The 12579-nt window shown below is 37.5% G+C and overlaps 1 protein-coding gene across 6 annotated transcripts in view; it reads right to left on the bottom strand.

The window, feature by feature from the left end:
- MGLL (monoglyceride lipase) overlaps window positions 1-12579 on the bottom strand; it is a 179891-nt gene that overhangs the window by 95711 nt on the left and 71601 nt on the right. For all 6 annotated transcript variants that reach the window (XM_074283763.1, XM_074283765.1, XM_074283768.1 and 3 more), the window contains one exon: window positions 2586-2692. In XM_074283763.1, coding sequence (XP_074139864.1) covers window positions 2586-2692 — 107 coding nt within the window. The remainder of the gene's footprint in view (window positions 1-2585; window positions 2693-12579) is intronic.

Raw genomic sequence — 12579 nt, 5'->3', positions numbered from 1 at the left:
GCCGTCTCAAGACTTGCTAACTTTTTTTTAGCTTTTTTCTCCCCATTTGTAGCATGGGGTTAATAATAATAGCTAGCATTTATATAGGGCTTCAAGGCAGAGCTTCTTAAACTTTTTCCATTCATGATCCCTTTTCACCCAAGAAATTTTTACATGATCCCAGGTTATATAGATATATAAAACAAGTAGACAAATCGAACATTTACAGATAATAAATCACAATTTATTATATTTATATATTATTATTATTTATATAAATAAATCATAATTTCACAACCCCCACATTCAGTCATATATATATATATATATATATATATATATATATATATATATATATATATATATATATATATATGTAATCCCATTTTGATCCTGACAATAACCCTATTAGGTAGGTACTATTATTGTCTTCATCTTCAATCTCAGTGAAAACTAAGGTTGAAGGAATTTCAAAGATTTGTCCTAAGTCACACAATAAGTGTCTGAGTTAAAATTTGAACTTAAGTCTATGTCTACTCCAAGTGAGCACTCCATCACGTAGCTGCCTCAAGGATATGGTGGTGTTATTATTATTTTCAGGGCTTCCTCCTATCCTTCTCCCTTTTAGTTGAGAATATAAGACTGACAATTCCTATAAATCAACTCCATTAGTAGTCTTTCCACAAGGATTATTCTTTATTATTTTGTCACTGTATTTCCAATATCCACCACAATGCCTTGCAGCAACATAGTTTGTTCTTGTTCAGTCTTTTTTGGTCATGTCCAACTCTTCATCATCTCATGTAGGGTTTCCTGGTAAAGATACTGGAGTGATTTGCCATTTTCTTCTAATTTACAGTTGAGGAAATTGAGGCAAACAAGGTCAAGTGACCAGGGTCACATAGCTGGTAAGTGTCTGAGACCAGATTTGAATACAGGAAAATGAATCTTATGGATTCCAGGCTTGGTCCTCATTCCAATGCACCACCAAGATGCCCTTTGCACATAGTAGGTACATAATTCATACTGAATGGAACTGAACTGAACAGTGATGGGAAAGCCTTTGTACACATTGATCAGTGTCCATTTTAATGAGTACAGTCCTTGTATTTGATGTATTTAATGCCAGATAACTACCCCCCCATCATTACATTACATTCTAACCCTAAGTTAAATATCAATAAGATATTTTAAAAGTAGTCCTGGTTTATGTATTAAAAGCAACATAAATTTAATCAATATTGTATTCTCCGTTGTAAGAAAATTTATTGGTACCCAGACTAAAAGATCTCTTTGCAGAAAAAACCCCAATTCCTAGTCTTTTATGTGGAATATCCTCTCCTGACCAAGCTTCTTATTTGCCAAGATCAGCATCTATCTCTCCTAATGCACCTTTTGTTCTTCTATTTACAGTCATAAAATCCCTTATCTCTAGTCCCCTGAAAGCTCCTGGGCACATTACCACTTAGTCCTATATTTTAAAATCAAATCAAACACAAGGTTTCTTTCTCTGAAAGCTTTGTTGAAACTGAATTGACCTTCCACTGTCAATCCCAGCATATCAGTGGAAGACAGTCAGTGGGCAAATCTGGGACAGACAATGTGTGGAGGCAGAACCGACAAGACTTCCCAATTTACTGGACATAGGAGGTGGGGGTGGAGATGAGGGACAATGATCAGAGTCAAGGATGATTCTTAGACTATGAACCTGATCATGGAACCATTGAAGTATCTATATACTTAGCCATAGTTTCTTTGTGTATATTTGCAGTGGATACAAGTTACAAAGAAGCAAAGTTAGACTTGATGTCTAGACAACAGCAAAACCCAAACTCCTTAATAATCCACACCAGGATTAAGTAGAATGAGCTGACCTCAGAAGCCATGGACTCCTCTTCTTGGAGATCTTCAAGCCCAGACCAGATGACCATCCATCAGATGGGTCAGAATGGAGATTCTTTATTGATATGGATTGGACCAAGACCAATGAGATCTTTTCCAATTCTCAAACTCTGTGATTCTGTGTAAGGGCATGAAATGAGAGAGTAGTATGTCCCACTTAATAGGAACAGAGCTTTCTCATCTTTGGGGAGTGATGTGGCCTTGGCAGGTGTGGTTTTTAGCAGCATTAGATGTTTTCTGAGTCCCTGGTGTTTTAAACTTAGCTACATCCTTAATCTGTTTTTGAACCTGTCACTATAATAATTTGAATTTCCAAGAAAGAGAAAGTCAAGGTCTATTGTGCATATGCAAGTATTCTGAAAGTTATAAAATCATATTACATAAGCAGGGATTACTATTTGGCTTGTGTTAAAGCTAGCAGATGGTTTCATATGGCCCTCTGACTCAAGCCTGAGCCCGGCCTTATGGGTTCACTTGGGAATCTGTGCCATAGTAAGCAGACAGTGAGATTTTCGTTTAATTTTTTTTTTCCGAGGGAAAACTTCACACTAAAATGTCCTGGTGTTTTTCAATGGGAAATAAAAAAGGGGAAAAAATCAAAAAAGGAAGAGAGAGGAAATGAAATAATGCTAGAAAGGGAAATCCAAAAACTGCTTAACTCCAAGGAGTCACCCCCCTGTCCCAGAGATTGTTCTGATACTCACCATGGTCATGAGCAAACACCAACAGGTCAAGTTCAGTCAGCATCTGGGCCAAGTCATCGTAGCGGCCGCAGTGTTCACCAGCACCATGACAGATAAACACGAGAGCCCTGAAAGCAAGATCAAGAGACACAGTATGAGGATGGAATTGTGGCTGATTGGAGTAGAGTTCAAAGAACATCTAACAATTTGGACAACTGAAAAGATTTAGATGGGAAACAGAGAGGATTCCTGATTGCAAATGATGACTCTAGGACAAGTAGAAAACAGCAAGATGGAAAAATGGAATAGAACATTATTGTGTTATAATAACAAATGAACTATTCAGTGAAACAAGGGAAGGGCTAAAAGAAAAAGCAAATAGTAAAGCAAGCAGAGACCAAAAAAGAAAGAGAATCTTATATAAATTACTATATCAATGTAAAAAAAAAGTCATCAAAGAAAAGGAACATTCAGGGATGAAGTTTAATGGTCAACATTAGGACCATTCTAGCAAAGTTAAAGACGACATCATTCTTCTCTGTTAATAATCATTAAACTAACTTATTTTCAGAGGAAATAGTGCTTTGTAGAGGTGCTAGGTGGCTATTGTTATAGTTCAAGCAAAAGGTGATCAGGGCCTGAACTAAAGTAGGGGTTCTGTTGAATAGATAGAAGACAGGTAGGAGAGAGATTATGGAGGAAGAATTATTGGACTGGATTGGAGATAGAAATGAGGAAGAAAGTATGAGGATTACTATAGGACTGTGGACCTGAGTAAATAGGAAGATGGTGATTAGCAAAGTTTAAAGGGGGGATAAGTTTTTTGTTTTTTTTTTTAATAAATATAACAAGTTCTGTTTTGGACACATTAAGTTAGAGATTCTGATAAAGGGAGAAGGAAAGGAAAAGAAGGGAATAAGCATTTAAGTAGTACCTATTATATGCCAGGCTAAGTACTTTACAAATATTATCTGATTTAATTCTCACAATAACGCTGTGAGATAGATGGTGATGTTATTCCCATTTTAAGCTGAAGAAATTGAAGCAAATAGATATAATAACTTGCTCAAGGTCATACAGCTAGTTAATATTTCCAGATTTAAATTCAGGTCTTTCCTGATTCTGGGCCACCTCTTTATTCACTGCACTACTTAACTGAATGAGGAGACATTCAGGTGAAGACATTCATCAGAGAGACAGTGTTCAGGAGGCAGAGAGTAGTCCAAAATAAAAAGGAACCATCTTCCATTTCCAAGATTGGTTTTAATTTATTGAGGCCATGACAAACCAAGATTTTTTTAAGTCCTTTGAGAATAAGATGATGACAAGCATTGGATTTCAATTTAACTGAACAAATGTTAAGTATTTACTAGGGACAAGACATTGAAGAGGAAAAGATGAAATATAATACAGTCTCTATTTTCCAGGAGTCTATGGTCCATGAGAGAAAATAAAAAACACTTTAGGAAAACCTGAGGAAGGAAGATCACTTAAGTTTGGTAGGGCAATGGGCAGAGAAGATACAAATTTCACACCTGTGTGGAAGATTACACTTTTCTCACAACTAAAATTTGGGGAAATGTGATGAAGCCCATGGTCATTGAACTAGGAAAGAGAAAAGTTAAAACTTCAATAGCTGCTGCAGAGATGATAGTCCCAATTCAGACATAATGATAAATGATTATGATGAAAATTTAAAGTAAAAATAAATTCAATTAATCAATAAACATTTCTTAAGTGCCTACTGTGTGCTAAGTACTAGGGATATAAAAAGAGGAAAAAGACCTCAAATGCCTGACTTCAAGGAGCTTATAGTCTAACAGAGAAGCAAGCAGGCAAATTAACATGTACAAACAAGCGTTATGCAGGATAAATAAGAAATAATCAAAAGTCAGAAGACACTAGAATTAAAGAGGGGTTGGGGAAAGCTTCCTGTAGAAGATGGGGTTTTACTTGGAGCTTAATGGAAGCCAGGAAAGTCAGTGAATTGATCAAAGGAATGCAAATATTCCACACATGGGGGACAGTCAGTGGTAATTCCAGGAGCTAAGAGATAGAGTGTCTTGGTCATGGAACAGCCAGAAGGCCATTGTCACTGGATCTAAGAGTATATGTCAAAAATTGCAGTGTAAGAAGACTGGAAAAGTGGGAGGCTGGGAAGTTATGAAGGGCTTTGAATGCCAAATAGAGCATTTTGTATCTGATCCTAAAGGTGATAGAGAACCATTGGAGTTTATTGACTGGAGAAGGGAGGAAGGGTGCCATGGTCAGACCTATCAGATCAGATCAGGAAGATGGTTTAGAGTGGGAAGGGAGAAATTTTGAGGCAGGCGACCCACCAGCTATTGCAATAATCCAGGTGTGAGATGGTGAAAGTGCGAATTGCAGTGAAGCAGTGTCCCAGAAGAGAAGGGGGTGAATTGGAGAAATGTGGCAAAGGTGAACTTGACAGATCTTGCCAGCAGACTGGATATTGTGAAAGGGTGAGGAGATAGGAATTGAGGACTGTGAGAAATGAATATTTCTCTCATATCTAATAACTAGTTATTATATTAGGACTAATTTTGTATTTTTTTCCCAGAAATCAACAAGAGTGAAAATTTCTCTTAAAGACTTACTCAGACCAAAATCTAATCAGACAGCAAAAGAAATTCTTGGGTGTATCCCTGCTCATTGTGTTTGTTCAGAGAGGTGGGAGGCAGGAAGCTCATTCTTCCTATTACCAAGACATCAGGAAACTGATGTCTCTTTCACCAAGATTTGAGTGACCTAAGTCATGTACCCCAAGACCTTTATTTTAATATAGCCCACACTTGTGGTTGTATTAACCTATCCTAGTTTATTGCCATCACTTAGCAACAGCAATTCTTCAAAGGGTAATGTTAATTGTAATCCCACCATTAGGGAACTTTGGTCTAAAAGAAATGGCCAAATGATCATTTTATTATTAATAATTTGCTTGGTCTTATTGATAAAATGACTAAATTACCCAGAAACTGTCTCTATAAACTTTTTAAATGTCACAGGATGACACCTAAGTTGTAAACCTGAGAACTTAGGAAGATGGAGTTGACCTCTATACTAATAGGAAAGGAGATGGGAGTGAGGAGGGAGGAAAAGTTCTGTTTTAAACATGTTGAGTTTAAGATGTCTTCTCTATTTGGGATGTCTGAAAAGTAGTTAGAGATGCCAGACTGGAGAGCTGCAGAGAGGTTGGGATAGGATGGGTAGAACTAAAAATCATCAGTATAGAGTTGGGAGCTACTGAGATTGCTGAGTAGTATAGAACTTCTTCTCTAGAGTAAATAATCCACCCATGAAAGATGCATTTGAAGCTTCCTTTTAGTGCCTAGAAAGAAACATGGTAGATACTAATTTATTGATGCAATGCTTTTAGAAAAAAAATCACTTACAAGTGCTTATGAAGGAAAAAAATGCATATTCCAATGGGTACTAAGAGGTGGAAAGATGTTACCCATGGTATGATGGATTCCAGTTAAGGACCTGGGTTCGGATCTTGATTCAGACTCTTACTAGCTATGTGAAGTTTGGCTTCACACTTAACTGTTCTGATCTTCATCTCCTTGTCTATAAAAGGTCTCAGCATTCTCTTCTAGTTATAAGATTTCATGATTCTACGATCTGTAGATTCCTCAATGTGAATGTTCTCTTTAATAATGCAAATCATAGCCCATTTGTGTCTGCCTATCCTCCCCCAATTTTTTTCACGGGGGTTCTACCCAACATACTGGGGTCCTTTTTCATAAGACCTGTTCAGTAGGAAGAAGGATATAGCCATAGCAGTCAACTTGTTAGTTTACAAGGTGGGGTTTCAACAGGATGGAGTTGGGAAGCCTGGCTCTGATACTAACAGTAGTACTTGGGCAAGTCTTTGGGTCTCAGTTTCCCCCTCTGTAAAATGGGGATATGTAATATTCTTCTCTAAATTGTAATGTTCTCTGGGAGCAGGTTTCTTTTCAGTTCAATAATTCAGTTCATATTCAATAATCACCTCAAATGCAGCCAGGAATTAAAGTTCAAATCCTTTATTGTCTCTTTCAAAATCTTGTCTCTTTTCCTGGGGCCCAGTTAGCTTTAATAGAGGCTTATCTCTCTCCTTGGTTCCGAGAGCTCCTGCCGCTAGTCCTTTGCCTCTGCCAGCTTCTGTCTCTAGCTCCTTTTGAATGTCTCTGAATCCAAAGGTTTGTACTTCAGCCTCCAGACACAACAAAGATGGAATGAATCTGTCTCAACCTCCGAAGAGCTTTTAGTGCGCCTGTCCTTTCTGGCCCTGAGAGTTCTTCCTTATATGCCCCTTACTGAGCATACACCAATCATCATATCACTAGGAAACCATTATTTATTGTAAGATTAAATCACTGTTTCCTCAATTCCACTTAGTACCTTGTTTCAAGTTCTGGCCCATAACTTCTCCTTGTAGGATCAGATCAATCATACTGAACCATGCTAAATTAGATAATTATTGTCTCTATCAATTCCACTGTCTTAGTACCTTGTAAGAATCCTAACAGGCTTACCTATATAACTTCTCTCATCACATGGGTACTGGAAAGTGCTTTAAGAACCCCAGACTGCTCCAGAAGTGTGAGCTATTATTGTTACATAAATGTTAGTTATGAGTAAGTCATGATTTCATGGTTGGAAACCATGGCTTTATAACTTTATAAAAATCCTTGCATTTAAAAACATCCACTTTAGCTCTCTAAAAATATATGACCAAATAAATACCAACGTCCTTGGAGACAGACTAGAAAACTCAGACACTAATGGGTCATTCTGCTGACTCTGCAATGAATTCTAAAAAGTTATTAGAATCCTTTATGCAAACAATACCCAACTCAGCAAAAAGAAAAAACAAACAAACAAAAACACCCCAAACTAACAAAAACAAGCAAACAAAAAACTCTACAATGTAGGAGATGCTTGCTTTAACTATTTTCCCTAATTCTCCTCTTAACTAACTTGGTGGGGGGTGGGGGAAATCACTATCATCCAAACTAATTCCAGTAAAATCAGATAACTAAAGGGTTGTCCCATGGATGAGGATGTATAGTTCTCCCATTTCATCAAGGACTATCTCCAATCTTCTTGATCTCTATCTTGCCACTGGACCTAGATGGCTCTGGAAGGGAAAATGAGGCAAGTGACCTTGCACAACCTTCCCTCACTTAAATCCAATTCACTTGCATGTCATGGTCCTCTTCAAGAAGAAAGGGCAAACAACAAAAGGATTGCATAGGAGAAAGTCATCAGATACAAAACAACAACAAATCTGGTACTTAGCACTCTGTATCTGGGCAGTTCACTGGGTTAATGCATAAGCTGCCAGTGATAAAAGTGAACCAAAAGTTCTATGGAGGCTGGAGGTACAGTGGACATACAACACGTGCACTGAGTTTGAAGCACTCAATCACATGGATATCCTTCTTGGCATAGGCTCATAAATCGAAGCTTTGGAGCCAGAAAAGATCTCAACAACAATGCTATCCAACAAATGAGGAACCTAAGGTTCCAGGAGGGTGGTTGACTTGCTCAAAATCTGTGTGTAATAATCTTCCTTCAACCTCTGTCACACTTAGGATACAACAGCTTCGAATCTCAAAGCTGAAAGGGACCACAAAGACTATCTACTCCAACGCTCTTATAGATGAGAGAGAACAAGGCATGGAGGAATGAAGTACTTTTCTCAAGGTCATACAAGCAGTTAGTAGGAGAGTTAGGGTTTCTAAGCCAGGTCCTCTGACACAAAGTCTAATTACTTTCCCACTATACATCATGTTCCGATATCTCATTTTGAAAATGAAGAACTTGGAAAGAACTGAAGTGATACACCTAAGTACAAAGCCCCATCTCTCCTGTGTCCCAATCTAACTTTCTTTCCAGCACACAGTCCAACCCTTTTGCCCTTCTTTCATGGTAGTTGGTGTAAGTACATGTAATCTTTGAGGCCTGTTAGCAATTCAGAATAAACTCTATGACCTTGGAGTTGTTTTTATTAGTTATTATTAGCTGTCCTCTGAGCTTTACACAAGGCAAGTATTGATCTATTAAATAAATGTTTAAAAATGCTAACAGAAAGAAGGAAAAAAGGGAAAGATTAAGTCAAAAAGAGAGAAAGGAAAAGAAAGAAAGAAACAGAAAAGAGGGAAGAAATGAAAAAAGGAAGAAGAAAAGAAGGAAAAAGGAAAGGAAAGAAAGAAAGTGAAAGGGGAGAGAGAAGAGTGGAATATATTAATCACCTACTGTATACTAGGCACTGTGCTTAAAACTTTTAAAACATTATCTAATTTGATTCCTCATAACTACCCTGGGAGCTAGGAGATATTATTCCCATTTTACAGGTTAAGTTGAGGCAAATAGAGGTTGTGAATTTCTCAGAGTCCCATGGATAGTATCTGAGGCCACATTTGAACTCAGATCTTCCTGACTCCACACCCAGGAAGGAAAGAAAACAAGTCTTAATCAAAGATAGTATAACTTCATATGGATTTGGATTTGGAAGAGAAACATAATTTGTTTGTTCATTCATTTGGTTCTATTTTGTTAAACAGCTAAGGGATCATGGCTTGTTAATGGGTATTATGTTATAAGCAAACATTGAGAGAGACAGAGAGAGAGAGAGAGAGAGAGAGAGAGAGAGAGAGAGAGAGAGAGAGAGAGAGAGAGAGAGAGAGAGAGGTTCTAGCACAGATAGAATAATTTCATTTCATTTCATGTAAGAAAGCTGGTAGCTCCCACTGGATCAAGTTCTTCCTTCCCACAGGATTCCTCTCTGTATCACCTCCTGAAGCCCTTTGGGCCAGCTCTGCACACAGTACTGACACAATCTAGAAGGGAGTGGAAGGATTTGCATTTCCCTCCTTTCTCAAGGAAGATGTTCATTGTGTCACATTATGATGATTTCCCACTCATTCCAATGGATCTTTAATTTTACGACTCCAACACTAAAATTCTCATGATTGAATTTTTGTTTAAAATTTTTTCAAAATCTCACACCCAGCTTCTGCTTGTGGGTATGTGATGGATGGACCTGATCCATTTCCCATAACTGAAACAGAAGCAGTAGGACTCTGTAGAAATCCAAATTTAACTTTTTTCCTCTACTTTAAATTTTGTAAGCAGATTGTCTTTCCTCTGTATCCATGGTTCCATCATATGCTGAGGCCCTGATAATCTCACAATTCAACAATTATTTATTGACTGCCTTCTATAATAATAATATTAGACTCACCTTCCTAGAAAACTTTAAGGTTCTATTTATTTGTTTACTGTAAGGTAAAGCATTTGCTCACAATAATTCCACAAGCAGGGAGTAAAAGGATTATTTATTCCCATTTTATAGATGACAAACCTAAATTCTGGAGAGAAGTGATTTGGCCAGGAGCTTATAGTTAGAAGTCAGAGTCAGGATTAGATGCTGTTGTTGATTTGATACTAAGCTGAGCACCATGGGGGATATGACAGAATAGAAAATGTAGTCTCTGATTTCCAAGAACTTAAATTCTCATTAGGAAGATAAGAAATATATAGATTAGACGACAAAGAAATTGATCGACTCTCTGCTAGATGTTCCACAGGCATCTCAAGTTCACTATGTTCAAAGTCTGCTCTCCTCTCAGTTCTCTTTTTTGAGAGCACAGTCTTCTTTCTCTTCACCCAGGTTCCCACTTCAGCCTTGTTCTTGATACTTGATGCTTCCTTTTCTCCCCTACATAATACCCCTTGTATCCATTCTCTCTTCCCTACTAACATGGTGACACTCAAGCCATGTCCTCTCTCCAATCTCTCTCTCCTTACAGCCTATGAGAATAACCCCTCTCTTCTTTAGAAGCTGCTGCCTGAGAGAGCCAAATACAAACTCTTCTGTATGGCATTGGAAGCCTCTCACAATGTGGTTCCACCCTATTTTTCCACATTGATTTCATGTATTTTCTCTCCTCTGCTTTAGATGCTAGACAAAGTGGTCTACAGACTGTTCCTTGCATATGACATTCACCTCTCAACTCAGCAAGATGTGTTCCCTCCCACCTGACTGGCCTTTGTTTGTTGATTGTCCTTCACCATGATATCAGGAAAGTGATATCATAACTTGTAAGTGAATTGGATTTAAGTGAGGGACAGCTGTGCAAAGTCACCAGCCTCACTCTTTCCGCTGGAACCATCTGGGTCCAGTGGCTAGAAACAGATTAGGATGCCTGGAGATGGCCCTGGATGCAGTGGGAGAGTTTTTTTTTTTGTTGTTTTTTTTAGCTAACAGGTTTCAGTATGTCTGAGGCAATGCCCTTTCAGTGATTAAGGATAGGTAAGAAAGGAGGCAAAGAAAAGCTCATTTTAAGCATTGCCTCCAACAAAAAGCTTTTCTAATCCTTTCATTTTTCAGCATTCTCTTCTTAAAATTTCTCTGTTTACTTTATATGGACTTTAATAATTTTATATTTACTTAGCTGTATTGTTGCCTTTCTCTAGTTGAGTATAAGCTCCTTGAGGTTAGGGAGCTTTTCTTTTTTTACTTTCCTTCCTTCCTTTCCTTCTTCCTTCCTTCCTTCCTTCCTTCCTTTTCTTTCTTTCTTTCTTTCTCTTTCTTTCTTTCTCACCCTTACCCATAATTTAATTGGAACTTAAACAATACTTGTTGAATCGAACTGAATTATAATCAAACATCATTGACTATAATCTGACTAAGTACGGGAAGGAGAAAGTCACAAGAAGAAAAGAATTTGAGGGAGTTAAAAATGAGAAAGAAAACAAAATGCAAACAAACAATAGCATAAAGAGTGAAAATGCTATGTTGTGATTCACTCTCAGTCCATAGTCCTCTCTCTGGGTGTAAATGGCTCTCTTCATCGGAAGACCACTGGAACTAGATAGGAAGAAATCTTAATGATTATGGAGTCCAGTGAGGAGTCTAGTTTTCTACTCTTTCAATCTCTGCCTCTCACCACCCCCATAGCCAATCTGTTGCTAAATCCTGACTTCTATAATGTCTCTTGCATCTTCCCATTCCTTTCCACTGCCACTTTCACCATTAATACTCATTCAGGCTTCATCACAAGCTGGAACTATTGCAAATAACTTCCTAATTGTTCTTCCTTCCTCAAATATATACTTTCTCCAATACAATTTTCATAGAACTTGTTCACTTAATGTTTTTAATGCAGTAAGCTGTGTATATCAGTTCTCTACTCAAAAAATCTTAATTAGAACTCCATTGTCTACTGAATATAGTGATTTTTATTATTAACATACTAGGCATATGTCTCCCTTAACATTCTGGGTTTCTGCAATCTAGCCCCAATTTATCTTTCCAGCCTAATATACTATTCCTCTGTCCAAATGGGACTGCTCACAATTCTTCATCCCTACCCTCTCCCTTCCTTTCTCTTTGCCTTTGTTCATGTTGTATCCCTTATCTAAAAATGACTCCCTTCTCTCATCTTCACCTGTTTACATTCTACCCTTCATTCAATCTCTCAATTTCATTGCCATGAAAATTTCCTCCTCCCTACAAAAACTTCCTTGGCCTCCTCCCTCATCCCCTACTTTTTACCTATCCTCCAATCACTCCAAATGTGAACTTTCCCTTCTCAAATTTCTCATAGTATTTTCTCTAAGGCTATCTGTTCCTTAGGTCTCATTTCACTGGTTTCACATTACTTATGTAAATGTCTTATCCCTCATCTTAGGTTATAAACGTTAAAAGCTGGATTTGTATTTTACTTCACCTTGATATTCCTAGCATAGTGCCTTGCATTTATATAATAAGTACTTAATGAATGTTTGTGAAATTGATTGCAAAGTTTTTTGAGCCTCTGAGGGCCTTGTTAAAAGGGCAAATCTAGAAGAAGAGAAACATGAGACAAGGGAATAAAAAGGGAAATGGACTATTTGTTCTTATGATATGGCAGAGAGTTTCATAAAAAGCAGAATAATCTCTTTTAGGAAGAGGATTTCAAGATTAAAACATTTTTGTGAAAGGTGGCTGTGTAAATAATAT

Source organism: Sminthopsis crassicaudata, chromosome 1 (assembly GCF_048593235.1).
Source record: "Sminthopsis crassicaudata isolate SCR6 chromosome 1, ASM4859323v1, whole genome shotgun sequence".
Taxonomy (NCBI): domain Eukaryota; kingdom Metazoa; phylum Chordata; class Mammalia; order Dasyuromorphia; family Dasyuridae; genus Sminthopsis; species Sminthopsis crassicaudata.
This window is presented reverse-complemented; position numbering and strand designations above follow the sequence as displayed.